At 35.9% G+C, this 22,111-nt stretch overlaps 2 protein-coding genes across 2 annotated transcripts; both read right to left on the reverse strand.

Moving 5' to 3' along the window:
• Nucleotides 1–12,210: 12,210 nt before the first annotated feature.
• LOC114287649 (dehydration-responsive element-binding protein 2D-like) lies at nt 12,211–13,176 on the reverse strand. The gene has a single exon (XM_028231085.2). The coding sequence runs from the start codon at nt 12,922–12,924 to the stop codon at nt 12,211–12,213; it is 714 nt and encodes a 237-aa protein (XP_028086886.2). The 5' UTR covers nt 12,925–13,176.
• Nucleotides 13,177–18,258: 5,082 nt separating this feature from the next.
• Nucleotides 18,259–20,627, reverse strand: LOC114259749 (uncharacterized). The gene is made up of 2 exons (XM_082876023.1): nt 19,029–20,627; nt 18,259–18,444 (listed from the first exon to the last, which is right to left on the reverse strand). The coding sequence occupies exons 1-2, from the start codon at nt 20,625–20,627 to the stop codon at nt 18,259–18,261; spliced, it is 1,785 nt and encodes a 594-aa protein (XP_082732149.1).
• Nucleotides 20,628–22,111: the final 1,484 nt, after the last annotated feature.

Below are 22,111 nucleotides of genomic sequence, written 5' to 3' on the forward strand. Positions count from 1 at the left end.
AGAGCTTTGTTTCCAAAGTACATACTGAAGTATCAGAGCTAAATGAACAACATTCCTCTGTCTCCCAGTTTCGAACTCAATTACTGGAGAAGAAAGCTCAACTTGAGGAGGAACTATCTGCAGTCAATCAGGCCTTAGTTCGAATTGACACCAAGTTGCTGATTACCAATCAAGGACTGGTCGATCGAAAGCAGGAAATAACCACAACCATCCAGTTATTTTCATCATTCAAGAATAGAACATCTGTTGTAAAAGAACAACTGAGGCATTGTACTGATTTTTGGGCCAATTTATGGAAAAATATATTCAACTCTCTATGAAAAGCAAATTCTTATTCATCATTTGACTATTCGTATATTCTTTTATTTAGAATTTATTCTGTTCCTTGTGTTTCCCAAATGGTTGGAAAATAAGGCTTCAAATATCTGTCATTAATCCTTTTGGGATGTACATACCCATTTAAATTTCTCAAATGGTATGCTCTAAAAGGCAGGACTCGATGAACTTGATATGGTCCTTCCCAGTTAGGTGACCATTTACCAAACTTATGACTCTTGATCCCTATTGGGAGTATTGTCTTCCATACCAAATCACCTTCATCAAAGCCAATGTGTTCGACTTTTTTATTATAGTTTTTGGCTGCTTTCTTCTTTTGAAAAGAATGCTATTTAATGCCAGAATTCTAGCTTCATCTATGCTTTCTAATTCCAAGCACATACTCTGACGGTATTGCTCAAGATCTAACTGGTCTTGGTATCTTATCCTTAAGGACTTAACATTAATTTCCACAGGTAACACTGCATCATGCCCATATACTAAGGCATAAGGAGTGACTCCTGTGCTTGACCTTGGGGGAGTTCTATAAGCCCACAATACATCCAACAATAAGTTATGCCAATCCCTAGGATTGTCTTCCACAACCTTTTGTATTCTTTTTTTCAAGGATTTATTTGATGATTCAGCTTGACCATTGGCTTGTGCATAATAGGGGGAGGAATTAACAAGGCTAATTCCAAACTCTGCCACGAAAGACTTCACCATTTTCCCATCGAATACTATCCCATTATCAACAGTTATAGTTTGTGGGATACCAAATCCATGGATTAAATCCTTAATGAATCCAATGACCTCAGTCTGGTCTATATCTTTATATAGCTTAGCTTCGACCCACTTAGTGAAGTAATCAGTAGCCACTAAAATGAAACAATGATGCTTCGAAGAAGGTGGGTGTATTTTTCCCATCATATCCATGGCCCATCCTCTAAATGGCCAAGGCTTCACTACTGCATGCAAATCAGTTATGGGTACATGCCATATTGTGCCATGCTTTTGACATGCCTGACAACCTCTTGCATATTCTATGCAATCTTTAAGAATAGTTGGCCAATAGTAGGAATGCCTCTGAAGCAACCATTTCATCTTCACATCAGGCTGATGAGCACCACAGATGCCTTCATGAACCTCAACCATAGCTATCAATGCTTTTTTTGGGCCTAAACATTCCAGCAATAGACCATCTCCCCCCCTTTTTGTAGAGAGCATTATCATATATTATGTATTGCATAGATTGTAATTTAATTTTTCTACTGGCCTTTGAAGATGGGCCAGCCAAATACTGCATTATTGGATGTCTCCAATCTTGTTCTTGTAAGTCATTATGATTGACTTCCAAGACCACATTCCTTTTATTTAAGGGTGGTATTAATTTCTGAAATGTTGTTTGGCTTATGTCCCTGTGAACATTATCCCTTCTCTTGAAATTTGAAGCCTTTTGAGCCACATTATTAGCTCTATTATTCAAGAATCTTGGGACATGAGTTACATTTGCTATTTAAAATTGAGAAAGCAAATGTAATGCAACAACATAGTATGGCAACATACTTATACTTTGACATTTGAAAATCCCTTTCACTTGGTTAACCACCAATTGAGAATCTCCAAATATGTCAACTGCATGAACTTGCAACTCAATAAGAATTTCCAGTTCCACTATTAAGGCTTCATGTTCAACTTGATTTTGAGAACAAGTAGTTTCATCCACCCTGAAACCATGTGTGGTTTCTACTTCTTGTGGTGACTTAATCACTATATCAATTCCAATTAGGCCATTGGCTTTTGATCCATCGAACCACATTTGCCATGGCTCAATACTAGCCATACCAAGTTCCATTATTTCTTGGCTTTCTGTTTGAGATGGATGGTCTGCCAAAAAATTAGCTAAAACTTGTCCTTTTACTGCCTTTTGGGGAACATATTCTAAATGAAATTCTGATAAGGCTAGTATCCATTTGCCAATTCTTCCCCTCAACATAGGTCTAGATAACATATACTTAACCAAATTTGTGGTTGTAATTACCAAGACAGTTGTAGGCAAAAGATAGTATCTTAATTTCATTGCAGCAAAATACAATGCAAGGCATAGCTTTTCCACAGCTGAGTATTTACATTCACAAGAATTTAAAAACCTACTAAGGTAATAAACAGCTTGCTCCTTGCCTCCTTCATTGTCTTGGGCTAAGAAAGCTCCCAATGAATCCTCTGCTGCAGCTATGTATTACTTTAAGGGCTTTTCACTCTTTGGTGGCCTCAGCACTGGAGGGTTGGCCAAGTAGGCTTTGATTCCTTCAAAAGCAATTTGATGCTCTACTGTCCACACAAATTCTTCTACATCTTTTAGCCTTAACAAGGAAGAAAAAACTTTAGCTTTCCCTGCAGTATTAGAAATGAATCTTCGAAGAAAATTAACCTGTCCAAGGAACTTTTGTAATTCTTTCTTACTTGATGGAAGCTTGGCTTCAATGATGGCTTTGGCTTTATTCTGATCAATCTGTATTCCTTTCTTGTGTACTACATAGTCCAAGAAGTTTCCAAATGTTACGCCAAAAGCACACTTAAGAGGGTTGAGTTTCAACTTGAATTTTCTCATTTTTTCAAAAGCTGCTTCTAAGTGAAACAGATGCTCCTACATGGATTGAGATTTCACTACAATGTTATCAATATAACACTCTAAATACCCTCCAATGAAGTCATGAAAGATAGTGTTCATAGCCCTCTGATATATAGCCCCAGCGTTCTTCAGGCCAAATGGCATTTTAACCCATTCGAAGGTGCCAATATTCACAGGACATCTGAATGCTGTCTTGTGAACATCTTCTTCTGCAATGCAGATTTGGTTATAATCAGAGTGCCCATCCATCATTGACAAAATTTGATGCCCTGCTGAACTGTCTACCAACAAATCCACTATAGGCATAGGATACTCATCTTTTGGAGTTGCTAGATTTAAGTTTCCGAAATCAATGCATACCCCCATTTTACCATTTTTCTTAATTATAGGTACAATATTGGATAGCCATTCAACATACCTGGCTGTCCTAATAAAGTCTGCCTTGAGTAGTCTAAGAATTTCCTCAACTTTCTGAATCACTTCTGGACTCATTCTTCTTGGTTTTTGCTTGTATGGCTTGAAATTAAGCCTCATAGGGAGCCTATGTTCTACTAATGACCTATCCAATCCTTATGCAAAACAATCTTTATATTTCTTAAGAACAACCAACAACTGGTTCCTGTCAAGAGCATTCAACCAGGAACTTATGTAGATGGGATGTTGTATAGAACCTTCCCTAAATTTATTTCTTCTAAGGGGTCTTGTATCTGAAAACTTACTGAAACTCCTTCTTTGATTCCTTCTGAATTCGAAGCAATCTCCTTGCTTTGTTCTGCTCCCAGGTTCTTTGATTCAACGTCTTTACCCTCCTCCTCATAGACAAAGTCTGTCCATAAGGCTTCTTCTTCCTGTATCTCTTGAACTTTTGTTTCAATGTCCAATGCACAGAATTTATCAAGGGCCAATACTCTGGCCTCTTGCTGCTCCTGCTTGCAGCCAATTATCATGGCTTCTTTCTCTTGCTCTTACACTTTCTGGACTATTGATTTTACATTTAATATTGAGAATTTAATTAGAGCCAAAGACTTGGCTTCTTGGGCTTCATTTCTTTGCCTACAACCAGGCATCATTGTCATCCTTAATGGTAACCTCTTCATCAGCACTCTCCTGGACTAAGTGCTTCAGGTGTGTCACTTCCTCATCAGCCGCCACTTCGGCTGAGCCATCAGGTTTTCTCAGTATACTGAGTGGTGTCACTTCCTCAATATACAATTTAGCCTCTGCGAAGTCTGCACAGGCTATGAAGGGTTGAGGATCTGCATCAATTTCCTCTGTCTCTCCATTGCCCAAGGCCATCATTATTTTTTGATGCAAAGAGGAAGGCACACACTTGTTAGTGTGAATCCAATCTCTACCAAGTAAAGCATTGTACTTAGCATTGCTGTCGATAACGAAGAATGCTGTCATGCAGTCCCTGGTTTCCACACTCAGGTTGATGGGCAGAATTCCCTGAGCCATCTGTTTGTCTCCAGTGAAGCCAGCAATGGTTGTGCTGGTTGGGATTAACCTGGGGTTCTTTTTCCTTAGTTTCTTCAAGGAAGCTTTTGGCAGTAAGTTCACTACTGCCCCATTATCCACCAAGACTCGGTTCAATTGTATTCCATCGAAGAAGGTCTTGATATACAAAGGCTTGACATGCTGTGTCATAGAATTCGAGGGACACTCAAAAGGATATGAGAGGTTGATACTCACCTCTTCTTCACTCTCGTATTTAGTTTCCATTGGGGTAGCCATTCCGGATTCATCTTGCACCATACTCACTTGTGAGTCTTCACTAGAGACTGGAATTGGGTCTATTTCTTGACCCCCTTGGTTCTAATCTCTAGCTTGGAATTCATGCGGTAGTATATGTACCATATTTACTGATACTGGGGGAAACGAGCCAAATTGGTTGGCTAGCTGTGCCTGTTTCTCCTCTTGGCCACCTTGTTCAGTTACTTCAAAAGCATCTTCCATGCTGCATTCTGGCACTTCATCATTCGAATGATCTTTTTGACTGGTTTTCAACCAAAAAAGTCTGTTCAACCATTAAGGCTTCGAACATTTCTTCCTCAACCACTTCTTTCTTTTAGCCTAGGCCAAGTTCTTTCTCTATCTCGCTATCACTCTCCATCAAAGTCTTCTTTAATCCTGCTAGCCTGGACTTCTCTCTAGCTTTTAGTTCAGAGTGAACTTGGGCAAATTGTTCTCTACTACAACCCATTTTGTCTTGTAGAGTTGTTTTTGGAGTATGGTCTGACTTTGGATTCTTCTTTCTTTCTGTCTGGACCAATGATAAGCTTTCTCCACTTTCTTTCAGGTCTTTCTGGTACTAAGTGTACCTATGCTGAATCTTCCTCCTCTGTGATCTAGAAATTACGGGGACCATATCTGACTCCTTCGTTTTTGGGTGTTTAAGCAATACCCAATTGTCTGGAGCTACCAAAGGAGGCTTGACCATCCTACCTTGGTTTCCAACAACATCTCTTTGGGTAGACACTTCCCTAGGTTTGTTCTGCATCACAAACCAATCTGGAACTCTAGGTACCCACGAACTTACTAACTCAGCTGTTGAACTGTTTCTTTCCTCATTCGAAGCCATTTTTGAAATTGGCTGTGATGGCCACTGCTTGACCCTGACTTCATATTTTGGGCCTAACTCAAGGTTTTGATAAAGGTAGCCACTTTCTGTCCTGCGTGAGGCTGGTCTAGGGGGCCAATTTTTGGCTTTGATCCCATAACCTGAGCTTATTTCAGTCCTTCTTTTAGGACGATTTCTTTCCACTCTGTAATAGTTGGCAGGTCTGGACTCATGCATAGGACACTTACCCTTGAATTGCACTCTAGTAGTTATTGATTCAGCCACGAATGGCTGCTGCCTGGGAGCAGTCGGATATGGCATTTTGTTATAAGCGCTGATTGGTTTAGGACGTCTCTGCACATCCCTGTAGTATTGCTTCTCATCAATCAGGAGCCCCTTCAGCCACTTATAGCTCAACCTACACCTTGGACACATTCTTTGGATAACTGCTGCCTCTAAGGAATCATCATCCAGTGCTTCTTCATCAAAGTCTTTTCCCTGACTTGTAGAGCCTTGTCCAACAATTGGCAGACTTCTAGTGTCTTTCTTAACAGTAGCCTGGCTAGAAACATGCATTTATACATTGACCTCTTCCAATTCCTGTAGAGATAAATTCTTGAAGTCTGGTACAATAACATTAGCTGTACTTTCTCCAACTTCTGGAAATGGATTACTGTCGATCCCCATGGCCTTTTCTGCTTTAGTTGGGAATTTTAGACTTCCTTTCCGAATTTGTTCCTGGATCCTGTCTCGAAAAACAATACAGTTTTTAGTCGAGTGAGACCAAGAATTATTCCATTTACAATACACTTTTCCTTTAAGTTCATCTAGAGATGGAATTTTGACTCATTTTGGTAACTTAAGGAAGTTGGCTACAAGCAAATGATCAAAAATGTCATCTGCTTTAGTTAAATCGAAAGAGTATTTCCTATGAAGGTCTTTCTTTTTAAACTACTGGTCAATTGTTGTATCCTTATGAATTAATGCCTCATAGATCACAGGTTCTTTCCCCACAATCTCTGCTGCATCAATCTCATAATTAGGATCTCTATAATATGTCTTGTACGATGCATTTTTCGATCTTGTTCTTCCTTTAATAATGCTTCATACCTAGACACCTCATACGTTAGTTCCACTAAGTCTCTGAACTCAGTTGAGTCAAACTTCTTTTGAAGCTTAAACTCTAAGCTATTTTCAGCCAATCTCACGAATTCTGGCTCTGGCAGGATAACTCTACATTTGTTTCATGCTCTTTTAAATCTGGCAATAAACTGAGTAGCCTTTTCATCAGACTTTTGACTCAATCTTGCCAAGTCTGCCATGGAAACCTTTGACTCCGATTGGAAGAATTGAGCATGAAATGCCTCTTCCATTTGTTGTCACGTTTGGATAGAGCCAAGTGTAAGGTTAATATACCATACAAATGCTCCCCCAGTTAGAGAATTTGGGAATAATCTTAATTTTATATAGTCATTATTAGTAAATTCACCGCATTGAGCAGCAAACTTAGCAATATGCTCCACTGTTGACTGGTTTCCATTCCCATAAAAAAGGGCAAAATCTGATACCCTGAAACCTTTTGGGTATTCATGTACCCTGTCTACCCATTTTGGGTACGGTTTCCTGTACACAGGAGTCTGGACCCCCCGAGCCATCGGTCCACACATCTCTCTAACAATATCAGCAATTTGGTCCCTAGGGACCATATTTTGTACCTGCTGGACCACTACTGGAGGAACAAACATAGGGTTTGGTGGACCACCTTGTGCCTGGGATCCTCCTGGTCCATAAGGTGGTATATTTGGGATTGGTTGTCCCTGTGGTGCCAGTTGCTGTTGGGGGTGTGGATAACCCCTTTGAGCTTGTCCTGCGAAAGGACCTGCGAAAGGACTTGCGAAAGGTGTTGAAAAAGGTGTTGTGTCTCTTCTATTTGTAGGAAAACCTTCCAATCCCCTGGGCATAAATTCGAATAAAGGATTAGTAAATCCCCTTGTACCAGGAATGGCTTCGAACATGGGGTTTGAGACCATTCTTATGCCATTTTCTTGTACTAGGCCCGATCCACCAACTTGCATGGCTTCACTGCTAAATCCTGATGCATTTTGACCTGCCATAGGCCTGGAAATAGGTTCATACCAAGACTGGAGTGATGGTCTTTCATAGTTTTGATTGCTAGTTTGACCATTAAAATGTCCATTAATTTGCATAGGCTGTTTATCTTGAGGCAATCTTTGCTGAGGGACATTTGAAATTTCCTCCATGTGTCTTGTGCTTGTTGGTTGATGGGTATTCATTCGATCCAAAAAGGATGTTGTCCATCTTTCCATTGTGTTCATTAACTGCTGTCCCATAGCATCTACTAGGCCACCCCATGGATTCATTGGCTGAGTAGATAGAACAGTGAATGGTCCAATTCCTTGGCTTCGTCCAATATTCTGAACATGTGGTAGTTGTTCTGAAGTGATGGTCTGTTCGTCCATAGGTTCTGATGAACTAGATGCTTCCACAGGATGTGTTATCACATTATCCTCTGGATTAGGCACTTCTACCTCTCCTTCCACGCCTTCTTCCAAGCATTTATTTTCTCATTGTCTCCTACGTCTAGCCATTTCAATTAGTCTCACTGGGCGTGCCAAAAATATATGTTGACTTTTTGGCTTTCGAAGGTTATTATTGTAATTGCGAGCGTGCTAGCAAGGATCAATCAGTCCTTACAGAAAATTAATTGCCAACCAATTATCAGATGATTGTGTTTTAATTCTTTCAGCCTCACTGAAGAGGACTTTTACTAGTGGCTTGATTTAGAATAATTAAGCAAAATGACAATTAAATGAAGAACAGTTGAAACATTTCTTTAAAATGAAAAACTTACAATGATCCAAACTCAGCCTCGTAGAGGTTTACAGCAACAATCTACTTGAAAATACTCTTATGAACGAAGTGCAGTGCAAGAATTTAAAACACAAGAATGTAAAGAACAGGAAATGTAAGACTTGAAATGTAAAAAACTAGAAAGGAAAATAATAGGTATAATAAGACTGGTTTTTTAGATCTGAGTCTGGGGGTCTTTTTTTTGGTCTTCTCTGCTATTTATACTTCTCAAGGATGACCGTCGAACTGTATTTTCAACCGTCGAACTGCTCCTCCATGATCGCTGATCATGTTGCCTTATAATTTGCTCCACTATGCTATCACTTGTAGTTAGGCTTCCCTCATAAATTTGAATTCAAATGTGAGTAACCGTTGAAGCCATATCACCTTACATCTCTTTGTTGATCCACTGCTACTTAGATTTCGTAATTACCAATACTAACTGCCACGTGTACGATCAGGATCGAAGACTTGAATAGTCTTCTTGTATTACCCTTATTTTGTCACGCGTCGAATTGTAATTGACTAGTACAAAATATGTAGCCAACGATTACATATTCCCTCTTTGTTACTTATGGTAAAACAAATAACAGAAAATGTTGAAATCATCAAATAATTTAATTTTTTTTTTTTCAATTTTACCATTTAAAATTGTGTCCAATAATAAAGATATATATATGTATATATAATTTCTATTGGGGTTTTGGATAAAAGAGGCATACATAATTAACATAACTACAAGCATAACAAAGAAAACAAGATAAGATTTTTTTTTTTTTTTTTTAGACACAATGTTAAATTAGATATGCAATTAAATTATTTAATGATATTAACATTTTTTTTATTATTATTATTTTGTTTTACGATGTAAGGAGTTTTTGATTTAAAAAAAGGCATACACAATCAACAATAATTGCAGGAATAATAAAAAATGAAAATAAAAATTATGTTTTTTATTTACTTGTAATTGGACATAGTTTTCAAGGGTAAATTAAAAATATAATTAAATTATTTAATGATTTTAATATTTTCTGTTGTTTTTTATGATAAAGTAACAAAAGAGAAAATCTAATATAAAAAACTAACCTCAAGAGAGGGTTCTGTGATTTTAGAAATTTTAAGGGAAGTTTCTAATATTTCATTAAATCTCAAGAGAAGTAATTGTAATTAAAAACTAAATCTCAATGAAGGTTTCTATCATTTTAAAAACTTTAGGGGAGATTTTTACATTTCAATTTCATTAAACCTCACTGAAGGACAATGTGATTGAAAATTGAACCTCAACAGAGATTTCAGTCACTTTAAAAATCTTAGTGGAGATTTTGTAATTTCATTAAAGAGCGTTGGTAAGTTTTACCCTAATATATCCGTATAATAAAGCAGAACTGTTTTCGAATCAACATATTTTTGTCTTATTAAGATATTTAGATGGTTCAGATCTGTTCAAATTATAAAACAATGGCTGAGATATATTTTTCAAAAAATGTCCTACATGTTCATTTTCTACTTTCTCACTTTTCTCTCTTATTTTTTTCTTTTCTCACCCATTTTTCTATGATCCCATAATCCCACCTTCCTCTCTCTTTTCTTTTTTTTTTTATTTTTTATTTTCTCCCATTTTTATTTTTTTCTCTATTTGTTTTTTTTTTCTCCTTTTTGTTCATTTATTTTTATTCATACTGTACTTTTAGGTACGGACATACACTTTTATATATATATATATATATATGGCATTTAGCAATTCTTATCAAAGTGATGATAGGTTGATTCCTGCTTGGAAAAATGATAGATACGTAAGTGTACTTATTATTAATAATTAAAATAAATAAATAAATAAATAAAACACTGGTGATCTGGTGTTGATCCCTCCCTCATTGAAATTTCTCTCTTATTTGGATTAGTTGGCCTCCTGCTTTTCAGGAGAATTTTTTTAGTGGCACATTATTATTAATTTTTTATTTTATTTTTTTTAATCACAAAAGCTAGTTATTAGTTGTTGTGATTTATTATTCTATTTTTAGTCGTTAACTTCAATCAACATCCAAAAATGGAGAGGCCAAAGGGGGACTATTTTCAAAACAATCAAGAGGGTCAAGTTTATATGACTGTTGGCTTAGGAAAAATTAGTCAAGCTGATTACCTATATGGAAAATTAAGATCGAATATTGCTAATCGCATGATCAGTTATATTTGTATAAAAAAATAGATAATCTATTTTTAAAATTTTATTTGATTTTTTTTTTAATGAATATGATCCAATCAAATTATTGTTAATATTCAATTATTTATTTATTTATTTTTATTTTATTGATATGATAGACGAGACTTGCAATTTAAATGGCTTGCCCACAACTATGAAAACTTGTCCAAAACTTGAATTTGCGCCATAAATAAAAAAAATAAAATAAAATAGAAACAACAAAATAAAAACAAAAACAAAATAAAACAAAATAAAACTTGAATGGGAGAGATGCCTCTTTATCTCCAAACTAATTAAATTCTATAAGTAAATTACAAATACATTTCATGAGATTTGCTTAAAGTACAGAATGTCCTATATGATTTGAAAAATTACAAATACCCCCTTGTTAAATTTTTTTATGTAACAAAATTAACTAAAAAAATGAAATTCATAATTGCTCTCCTATACAATAATTAAATTACCTAAATTGTTAATTAAAATATATTTTTAGTATCATTAAAAACTGTTAATTGACTTGATGATTTATTAATAAAAATAACGATTTTTTATGAAATTAAAAACCTCCAAAGGTGGAATGTAATTTTTAAAACCACATAGAACAATTTATATTTTAATCAAACCTCAAAAAATTTATTTGTGATTTACGCTTAATTGCTACATTCGTTTGGAATAATGTAATAATATTATAATGATTAAATTTGAGTATTAATTTTTCACAAATACAGAATCCATTACACCAAGAACATTGTTATTTAAGATAAAAAAGTAGACTCGATTTTCAAATGTATTAATCAATTAAGATATTAAACGTAATACATTCTCTTATATATTATTTAATTATTAACTAATTATATACAAACTTATATATGATTGGGTTTATAAAATGAATTTAACAAATAAATTTATATATCATATTCCTAACATGAATTCATTGGTGATGTAGTTTTTTTTGACACAGTTGGTGATATCGAAAAATTATTACCCAAATTTTGTCATAATAAAATAGATAATACTTGTATACCATTAAGCTCCATTTTCTTAGTTATCAAAAAAAACTATATATTATTCACCAAAAAAAAATACTATATAAAAAGAAAATCAGAGAAAAAAACATTTAAAATTGCACGTGAGGCACACATTTCCAACCAACCAAACCTTGGCATAGATAACAAGTGAATTTTTATAACAGCAATGCTTGGTATCATGAAAAAAATTTCATGAAAATAATTATGAAAATTTTGTGATTCTTAGATTACATTTAGAATAAAGTACCACACACTAATCAAGGTAATTCAAAAATTATAAATCTTTCATAATCATTTTTATAAAAAAAATTTCATGATCCATAACTTTTCTCTTTTTATAAATGCATTCAAAACTATACAAGCTAAGCATATTTTTGCTAATTCACATAGTTGCGTACATAATTTGAAACAAAAGTCACATTTACACTATTTATTTCTCTTATATTTTCTTAATCTTATATAGCGATTAATATATATATATATATATATATATATTAAAATAGTATACAGAATCTAACCACAACTCTTTCACATAAGTCCGACCTCACGTGATGTGATGTGATGTGATCAAATTTTGCACATATAAAAGTGAGGGTGAGAAGCTTCAGTGCCACGAAGGGTACTGTATGGCTTCCCATCCCTTCCCATCCTCAAAGTCTCCGACAGAAGTCCCCGGCCCTGCCATCACCTGAAAATCCATCGTCGCTGTCGCCTCTGCCCACATAGCCGAGTCATCAAACTCCGGCAACTCAGCATTCAGATTCCCCCAGAATCCATCATCTCCCCTTTCCTCTCGGCCAACTCTCCTCTTATTCCGAGACTCAACACCCATATCCCCACCAGGAAAGCTCGTAGCAGCAACAACAGAAGATCCAGATTCATCGGTGAGTCCTGACAAAGGGCTCTCCGATGAACCTGCACTGCCCAAGTCCGAGCTTTCCTGATGGGGGTTGATTGGGATATTGGTGCCAGAAATTGAAAACCGAGTCGTAGCGGCATAGAGTTCCGGCAAGTTGAGGTTGGCGCCTGGACCGTAGAGTCTACGGGCAGCCGAGTCGTAAGCCATGGCGGCTTCAAGAGAGGTGTCGAAGGTGCCGAGCCAAACCCGGGATCCGCGGTTTGGCTCACGGATTTCGGCAACCCATTTACCCCAAGTCCGCTGCCGGACCCCTTTGTAAGTGCAGGAAGCGTTCTCTGGACCTCCTTTCCCTCTCATGCACCCCTTTCTTGAAGTTGCTCGATCAGGTTTCTTCACCACCTGGTTTTTCTGTTGCTGTTGTTGTTTTTTCTCTCTCAAATTCACCACAGATTTCAACATTTTTGAAATGTTTTTGTATTTTTTGGGGGTATAGTATAGCAGATAAGCTTTGGAAAGGGAGGAGGATTGGTGATGAGACTAGGTTTTGTGTGTAGATATGAGTATTTATATAGTGAGACCAAAGAAGCAGGAGATGAGAGAGGATAAGAGAGGAGGGAGGTCAGGTTCAATGGAGGTAGCTAATAAATCAGGGTTGCTGATACGTGTCTGTTGAAGGGTTTTGCCTCATCATACCTGGCAAGACCACCTTCTTTAACCGTGTCAATGGTGAAGCTTACTGTTTTTCCTCATTTACACCCTTTTTTTGAACGATTATTTTGTGGTATTAAAACATTATTTCACACCATTTATAATTTAATATTCGTTATATTATTTTTTAAAATCATAACAAAAACTATTAATTAAGCCTCACAAATTTAACCAATAAAATATCAAGTAGGACCATCATGTGTATTTGCCCAAAGACCCCACATAATTTCAGTACCTTTCATCTGTTATTAAACTATATATATATATATATATATATTTGGGTTAATTATTTTTAGTTCTCCATGTCTGAGTTTTAGGTAATTTTGATCCTAATATTTAAATTGTGTCAATTTGGTCTCTAATGTGTAAAGGTATTTGATTATCAATGTTTAAATTATATCAATTTGGTCACCAATATATAAAAAATATTTCAATTTAATCTCTTAATGTTTAAATTGTGTCTATTAACAAAATTAGAAGAGGGCAAGTGGGCCACTAAATTGAAATATTTTTTATGCATTGGAAATCAAATTGATATAATTTAAATATTGAGGATCAAATTAAAACACATTTATATATTGGGAACCAAATTGACATAATTTAAACATGGATAAATTACAAATACACCTCCTGAGGTTTGCTTAAAATATAGATTGCCCCATGTAGCTTGAAAAATTATAAATATCTCATTGTTAGAATTTTTTATTTAACAGAATTAAAATGAAATTCATAATTGCTCTCCTATATAATAATAAAATTACCTAAAATATTAATTGAAACATATTTTTAACATTATTAAAAATTGTTAATTGACTTGATGATTTATTAATAAAAGAGGCGATTTGTTATGAAATTAGAAACTTCAAGGGGTGGAATGTAATTTTCAAAACCACAGGGGTGATCCGTATTTTAATCAAACCTCAGAGGGTATATTTGTAATTTACCCTTTGAACATTAAAGACCAAAATAACATAAGACCCATATTTTGGTACTTAAAAATATATTTTACTGTTTATAAATAGCCCTTGTAATTTCACTTGAGTGTCAATTTGATCTCTATCATTTTAATTGGCGTAGGCTTCTCTCTAGTTGGAAATCAAATTGGAGAGTGTTGTTGAGCTCTGTGGGCCCATCATGAAGCTGTGATCGATAATTTGAACTGCTCAATATGTAGAGCTCGTCGAGTATTTTATCCCTGCAAAAAGTCATATTGATCGGATATCGATAACTATTTGATCATGTCAGATTTGTGTTCAGTAACTATAATTTTAAAAATAAATTATTAATACAAATGTGATCTAATCAAGTGGCTATTTATATCTGATTCTCGATGAGTTTTACGCATTGAACAATTCAAATTATTGAGTTGGATTTCATGGTGGATCCATGGAGGTCCAATAATGTGTTCTAATTGAGAAACCCAGTTGACGAGAAGATGTTTCCTTTTAATTATAACAAATTTTTCTTCAATTTAGTTTTTTAGGTAAAATAAGGACAATTATTTATGGAGGTTAGATTTTCAAACGAGAAATAACTCTTCTAGTAAATCAAAACCACTCTTTATATATTTATTTACTATATACCTTATCGTATTAAATCCCTTCCTTCCTCCACCGCTCATCCGTTTCCCCTCTCTTTGCATCTCCTATCGACAACTCACCATCCAGGTGTCACCCTCACCTATCACCCCATACCACCATCCATCGACTCCCTCCACCCACCATTCCCACCATTAGACTGGTTGAGATTGCAAAGAAGTTTACCATCGATAGAGACTATACTCATCTTCTTACTTAGAGCACCTCCAATTGTTGGATAGGTAAAGAGCTAGGTATTGTTCCAATTTCGCAATGAATAGTATTCAAATATTTGATTTTAACAATTTTTCTCCAATGATACAATGTAAAATTTTTCAACTTTTCACACAAAATGTCAAATTAAAATGCTATATATGGATCTTTAGAGGAAAGAGAGAGGCAAAGATTTTAGTTATAGGTAAAACTTGTGCTATATTTGATACAATGTTTACTCATAGGTAATATATAACAAGTCATATGCCTTGCCGTTAGATTGGAAATTTAAAAGCTTCAAGACAAAATAGAGCAATAACAAGTCATATAACACACCATTAAAGATGCTATTATACCTTATTAGATATCTTTCAGCCTACAACTAAACATCTATCTTCCTCCACAGCCCTATCCTCCTTCATCTTCCCTCTTTTTCCTATCTTCACTTATGTTATTTAAATCTTAAAATGATTTTTTTGCACATCAATCAAAAATTCAACGATTATTAATTAGGACAATCATTTTCAATCGGATGCACGTGCTGAAATTAAAAAGGAATAAAAAAAACTAATTAGATATAAATTAATATTTTATAAATGAAATAGAAAAAATATTAATATTTAAAAAATATTTTTTTTATTATACACAAGCACACGTGAAAAAAAAGGGAGGGCATATAAATCACTTGGGAAAGAATATATAGCAATAATTATCTTAGTTATTCGGAGAATTGAATAATTTTTTTTTTCAAAACATGGAATATATGGCTTATATTTAAAACTAATATATTGCAGGTTATATTTTAAATAAATTTTATCCACACATTCAATTTTGGATAAAATTTTGAATGATTTTTAAAATTATATTTGTGGTCCAATTTTATATAACAAAAATAATCTAAACATATAGTTATCTGTTATGTGCGGCTGCAACAGAGCTGATGTTCTTGTTCTTCTGTTTACCTATTTTTGCTAGAAAGGATAGACAACAAAAACAGAGTTGCTAGGAGAGAGTTGGAAACAGGGAAATCAAAAAGAAAAGGGGTTTATTTCGAGAGAAACCCAATCCTCCAATATCACACAAGTGTGGAATAAAATTCTAGATAATTTATTTCCAACTAAGATTAGTACAATATATAGAAAATAAAGTGAACCATTCTGCTAAAGTTCAGCTGCCAATATCACACTAAAATAGGAACAAACCCACTATCTCACTACACTTGGAACAACCCAACAAAATAGGAACAACCTAACAGCTGATAAACCTGAATTTGAAATTTAAATTCTCCTAATGTCAAGTAAAGACTTATTCAACTAATTTATTGCAACTGAAGTCCTGCTCTACTGGAAACATAACATTCTTTCCTCCTAGACAACACCCTTGTCCTCAAGGGTAGCTTCAGGAATCGCAAACGGAGCTCAGCCAGATTTTCCCATGTGACGTCAGAATGTGACAATCCTTGCCAATGAACCAAAACTTCTTCTTTGTTTTTCTTCTTTCTTTGATCTAGGATAGCTTGAGGCAAAGGGACAATTGTATTACCCTCTTTAGGAATGATGGGAAGAGAATCCAAAGTTTCCACATTCATCCCCACCTTCTTTTTCAGCAAAGAGACATGGAACACCGGATGAAGCCTTGAGCTTTCTGGTAGTTTGAGCTTGTATGCCACTGGTCCAATTTTATCAAGAATTTCGAATGGTCCATAGTATTTGGGTGATAGCTTGAGATTGCTTCGAAGGGCTAAGGACACTTGCCTATATGGTTGCAACTTGAGATATACAAAATCTCTAACATTGAAATTTTTGTCAGTTCTATGAGCATCATAGAACTTCTTCATTCGCTGTTGAGCCTCATTCAATCGGTCTCGTAGCTCCTTGATAACTAGCTCCCTATCTCGCAACTCTTGATCCACAGCCTCTACTTGTGAAGTGCCTGGAACATATGATAGAAGTGTGTGTGGAGGTTTGCCAAACACAATCTCATAAGGGGTTCTCTTGGTAGAAGAATGTGTACTGGTGTTATAACAGTACTCAGCCCAAGGAATCCAACGAACCCACTCTTTCGGCCTATGACTTGTGAAACAACGAAGATACATCTCGACTGTTCGATTGACCACTTCGGTTTGCCCGTCAGTTTGTGGGTGATAAGAAGAACTAAAGTTGAAGTTGGTTCCCTGCAAGTTAAAAAGCTCTCTCCAAAAAATGCTAGTGAAGGTGGCATCTCTATCGCATACGATGCTTTTAGGCATGCCATACAATTTAAATATTTGTTGAAAAAAAACCTGAGCTATTTAGGCAGCAGAGTACGGATGAGAGAGAGAAATAAAGTGTGCAAATTTGGAGAGCCGATCCACTACCACAAAAATAACACACTTCCCCTTTGAGTTAGGCAGACCTTCCACAAAGTCCATTGATATATCTGACCATACTTGCATAGGAATTAGAAGTGGCTGTAAGAATCCAGTGGGCTTGAGATTCTCTCCCTTGTTCCTTTGGCAAGTTTCACAACTCCGGATATACTCTCACAGAAAATTTCTCATGCTTTGCCAATAAAAAACAGACCTTACTCTTTGCAAAGTTTTGTGAAACCCTTCATGAGTACTGGAATGCATCTCCTTAACAATAAGAGGCATCAAAGCAGAATCAACCGCTAAATAAATCTTATTCTTGAAGTAAAGGATACCTTCTTTGTAGTCCCATGGCCCGATAGCTTCTCCTTGTTTGCATAGCTTAACTAATCGTTGCAAGCTAGGGTGATTACCGACTTCTTCTTTTATTGACTCCATCCATGTAGGGCTCGGCGCTGACAAAGCAAGTAATTGGCCTGCCTCGTCTCTACGTGAGAGTGCATCAGCCACACAATTCTCATTCCCCTTTTTATATTCGATGGAAAAGTCAAACCCCATCAATTTCACTAACCACTTCTCTTGGGTTGCAGTGGTGATCTTTTGTTCCCATAAATGCTTGAGACTACGCTGATCCGTTCGAACAATGAACTTCCTTCCCAATAAATATGGCCTCCACTTTTGCACTACAAGAATTAGTGCCAACATCTCTTTTTCATAGGTAGATAAAAGTAAATTTTTACCTTGCAAAGCACGGCTGAAAAATGCAATGGGTCTCTTGTTTTGCATGAGAACTCCTCCAATTCCAGATCCCGGTGCATCACATTCGACTATAAACGGATGGTTGAAATCTAGAAGGGCCAACACCGATGCTCGGGTCATTGCTTTCTTTAGTTCTTCGAAGGATTCTTCTGCCATGGAATTCCATTCAAAGCACCCCTTTTTTAGCATCTAAGTTAGAGGTCTAGCAATCCTGCCGTAGTGTTTAATAAACTTCTTGTAATACCTAGTCAATCCAAGGAAACCCCTTAATGCCTTAACCATTTTTGGCTTAGGCCATTCTTGCATAGCAGCAATTTTTTCAGGGTCTGCAGCTACACCTTTAGTGGTTATTACATGGCCCAAGTATTTGACTTCCTGTTAAGCAAATGTGCATTTCTCTTTTTTCACAAATAACTGGTTAGTCTTCAAAATATTTAAAGTAACACCAAGATGCTTCATATGCTCATCCCATGATTTACTGTAAATTAGAATATCATCAAAAAATACAAGAATGAACTTACAGAGGTGGATCTTGAATATCTCATTCATCAAGAATTGAAAGGTAGAGGGGGCGTTGGTAAGGCCGAAGGGCATTACGAGGAACTCATAATGTCCTTGATATGTTCGAAATGCTGTCTTAGTGATGTCTTCAGGATGCACCCTTATTTGGTGGTAACCAGATCGTAGATCTAACTTGGTAAAAAATTTTGCTCCATGGAGTTCATCTAACAATTCATCAATGACTGGTATAGGGAATTTATCTTTAATGGTAATCCGGTTCAAGCCTCTATAATCAACACAGAGCCTCCAAGACCTATAATGTTTCTTTACCAACAATACTGGGGAAGAGTAAGGACTTTGACTTAGTCGGATCAACCCAGAGTTCAGCATTTCAGCCACCAATTTTTCAATCTCATTTTTTGATAATGAGGGTATCTATATGGTCTCATGTTAACTACTTCACTTCCTTGCTTTAAGGGAATTTTGTGATCATGGGTCCTAGGAGGAGGCAATCCATGGGGCTCCTTGAACACATCCTGATAATAACTCAAAATTTGCTGCAACTCTAGTGTATTTAATTCCAAAGCCAAGTGTGTTGAGAGATTACCTTGTGTGGTTTGGACTGAGAGAGAATAAATCTGCAACAGAGCTCCTGTCTTCTTTTTTCTAAATTCCTTAGTAATTTCCTTTTCACCCACAACCTTGTTTTCTGGAGCAGCTAAGCCAGTAAACACCACATTTTTTCCTTCATAACAAAACTTCATTTGCAGCTTAGAGAAATTCCAAATAATAGGTCCCAACGTACTCAACCATTGGGCACCAAGAACAGTATCACACCCTTCTAATGGAAGCAAGAAGTAATCTGCTGTAATACGAACTCCTTGAATAATTGTGCAAATTCCCTTACAACGGCCAGAGCTGCTAATCTTTTCTTCGTTGGCGACGACAACTTCAAATCTTCCTGCCGAGTTAGGTGAAACACCAAGCTTACGGGCAACCTTACTATTCAAAAAATTATGAGTACTTCCTGAATCAATCAAAAGTGTTATTTGATGTTGGCCAATCCGACCTCGCACCTTCATGGTTTGTGGAGCTCGTGCACCATAGATAGCATGAAGCGAAATTCCTGGAGTTTCTTCATTTTCCTTGAGTTCTATCACCTTCATGTCTACATCATCATCCTCCTCATCTGACCAACTCCCTTCAATGAGAAATAATTTTTTACACCGATGTCCTGGGCTGAACTTTTCATTGCAATTGAAACATAAACCTTTGCTTCTTCTATCATGGAGTTCAGCGGGACTAAGTCTTTTGATAGGCAAGGGACTTGAGTTAGGAATTGAAGAACGATTAGGTATTGTTTTGCGTGCCTCCGGTTGAACAGTCCAACGATTGGAGTAACAACGCGCCTCATATAGCCTTGCTAATCCAATAGCACTAGAGAGTGTGGCAGGTCGACTAGCTTGGACATCAGCATTGATACTTTCCTTCAGCCCGCTTATGAAACAACCAACTTGATGCGATGGTGTCAACCTCCCTACTCGAACCAACAACTTCTCAAACTGGGCTTGGTATTCTCTTACGGAACCAGTTTGTTGTAGCTTTGTTAACTCACCAAAGAAGTCTTGAAACTGGGTAGGCCCATATCTGTTAAGTAGTCCTTGTTTAAAGTCTTCCCACGATATGATCGGAGTCTCTTCTTTCAACAATTGGTACCAAAGTTGGGCGTCATCTTCAAGGTTAAAGGATGCTAGTGGCATTCTATCAGCTTCAGTCGTTTGATGAAAATCGTAAAATTGTTCAGCCCAGCAAACCCAACTTGTCGGATCCTCGATTCCATTGAAGCGTGGAAAATCAAGCTTCACCGTCTTGGGCAAATATTGAGGGGCAGAGTTGCTACGTACTTTGCGGTTGGTTCCTCCACTTCCAAGGGTTCGTCCTCCAACACTTTGATTTTGGTTGTGAGAACTTTCTCCAGGGTCACGAACTTGGTTGGTCATGATGTGGTCCAACATGGTATTCATGGCTGCGAACATCTCTTGCATCTCTTTCATCATTCTTTCCTGCCCAGTTGCTAAAGAGTTGACATCAGTCTCAAATTGCCCCAACCGCTGCTCCTCTATGCCTAGCTTTGATACCAAGCTGTTATGTGCGACTGCAACAGAGCTGATGTTCTTGTTCTTCTGTTTACCTATTTTTGCTAGAAAGGATAGACAACAAAAACAGAGTTGCTAGGAGAGAGTTGAGAATAGGGAAATCAAAAAGAAAAGGGGTTTGCTTCGAGGGAAACCCAATCCTCCAATATCACACAAGTGTGGAATAAAATTCTGGATAATTATTTCCAACTGAGATCAGTACAATATATAGAAAATAAAGTGAACCATTCTACTAAAGTTCAGCTGCCAATATCACACTAAAATAGGAACAAACCCACTATCTCACTACACTTGGAACAACCCAACAAAATAGGAACAACCTAACACTAAATTTGAAATTTAAATTCTCCTAATGTCAAGTAAAGACTTATTCAACTAATTTATTGCAACTGAAGTCCTGCTCTACTAGAAACATAATATTATCTATATCTAACTAACTTAATTTTTTACCTGAATTATTTTCTCAACGATTCTTACAAATTTGAATCATCAGAATAAGCCTAAAATAAACCCAAAAACCAGCACAAGCTAAAGAGAAGCCAACTTCAAGGGTTTGTTTGGCAACACTTCATGTTAGTCTAAAAGTCAAAAAAATATTAAAAAGTCAAAGAATTAACTAATTATATGAAAATGTCAAATTTTTTATTTATTTTATTTTTTTTGAAAAATATAAAAAATTATCCCAAATATATTACTAATTTTTTTTTTATCTTGTACTTCAATTAAAAAAAATAAAAAATTATTAAACTAATATATTTCCAAACAAGATGTAAGAGTTTATAAGGATTGCTCAGTGGATATCATTACATTCAATGTTAGAGAGAAGAAAGAGAGAGAGGAGATAGGGGTTGAAATGCAATTAAATAGAAAAAATGATATACAAACCATTTTATAGACTCATTTTCTAAATTTATTAATACGTTAACAAAATGATTAATTGATGATTAGAGAATAAATGAAAAATAAAATTTAATTAAATATTTTAAGAGTGGTACTATATCTCTTAATTTTGTCTGTTTAATTTCACTTTTAATGACGTGTCTCACTCTCATTTGAATTAAGGTGATTAAATAGGAGAGGGGGATGAGTGTGACATCACTTCACATAAGAGTGTATCATGTCATTAGAGGTGAAATTGGGAAAACAAAATTAAGAACACTAATTATTTTTTTATATTTTAATCACTAAATGTAAAAGGCGAGTCAAAATTTTCAACTTATGATGTCATTTGTGGGGCCACGAAGGAAAATCAAGATAAGTTCACACGGTAGAATTCCCAGAAATCAGGCAAATTTTGGCTCCTTTGTACGTGGAGATCCCCAAGTCAAGTCCCCACCTCATTCCATTTTGGTCCTTTGCCTCTCACTGCTCCCACCTCACATTTT

Source organism: Camellia sinensis, chromosome 6 (assembly GCF_055761805.1).
Source record: "Camellia sinensis isolate YWXY chromosome 6, ASM5576180v1, whole genome shotgun sequence".
NCBI classification, from domain to species: domain Eukaryota; kingdom Viridiplantae; phylum Streptophyta; class Magnoliopsida; order Ericales; family Theaceae; genus Camellia; species Camellia sinensis.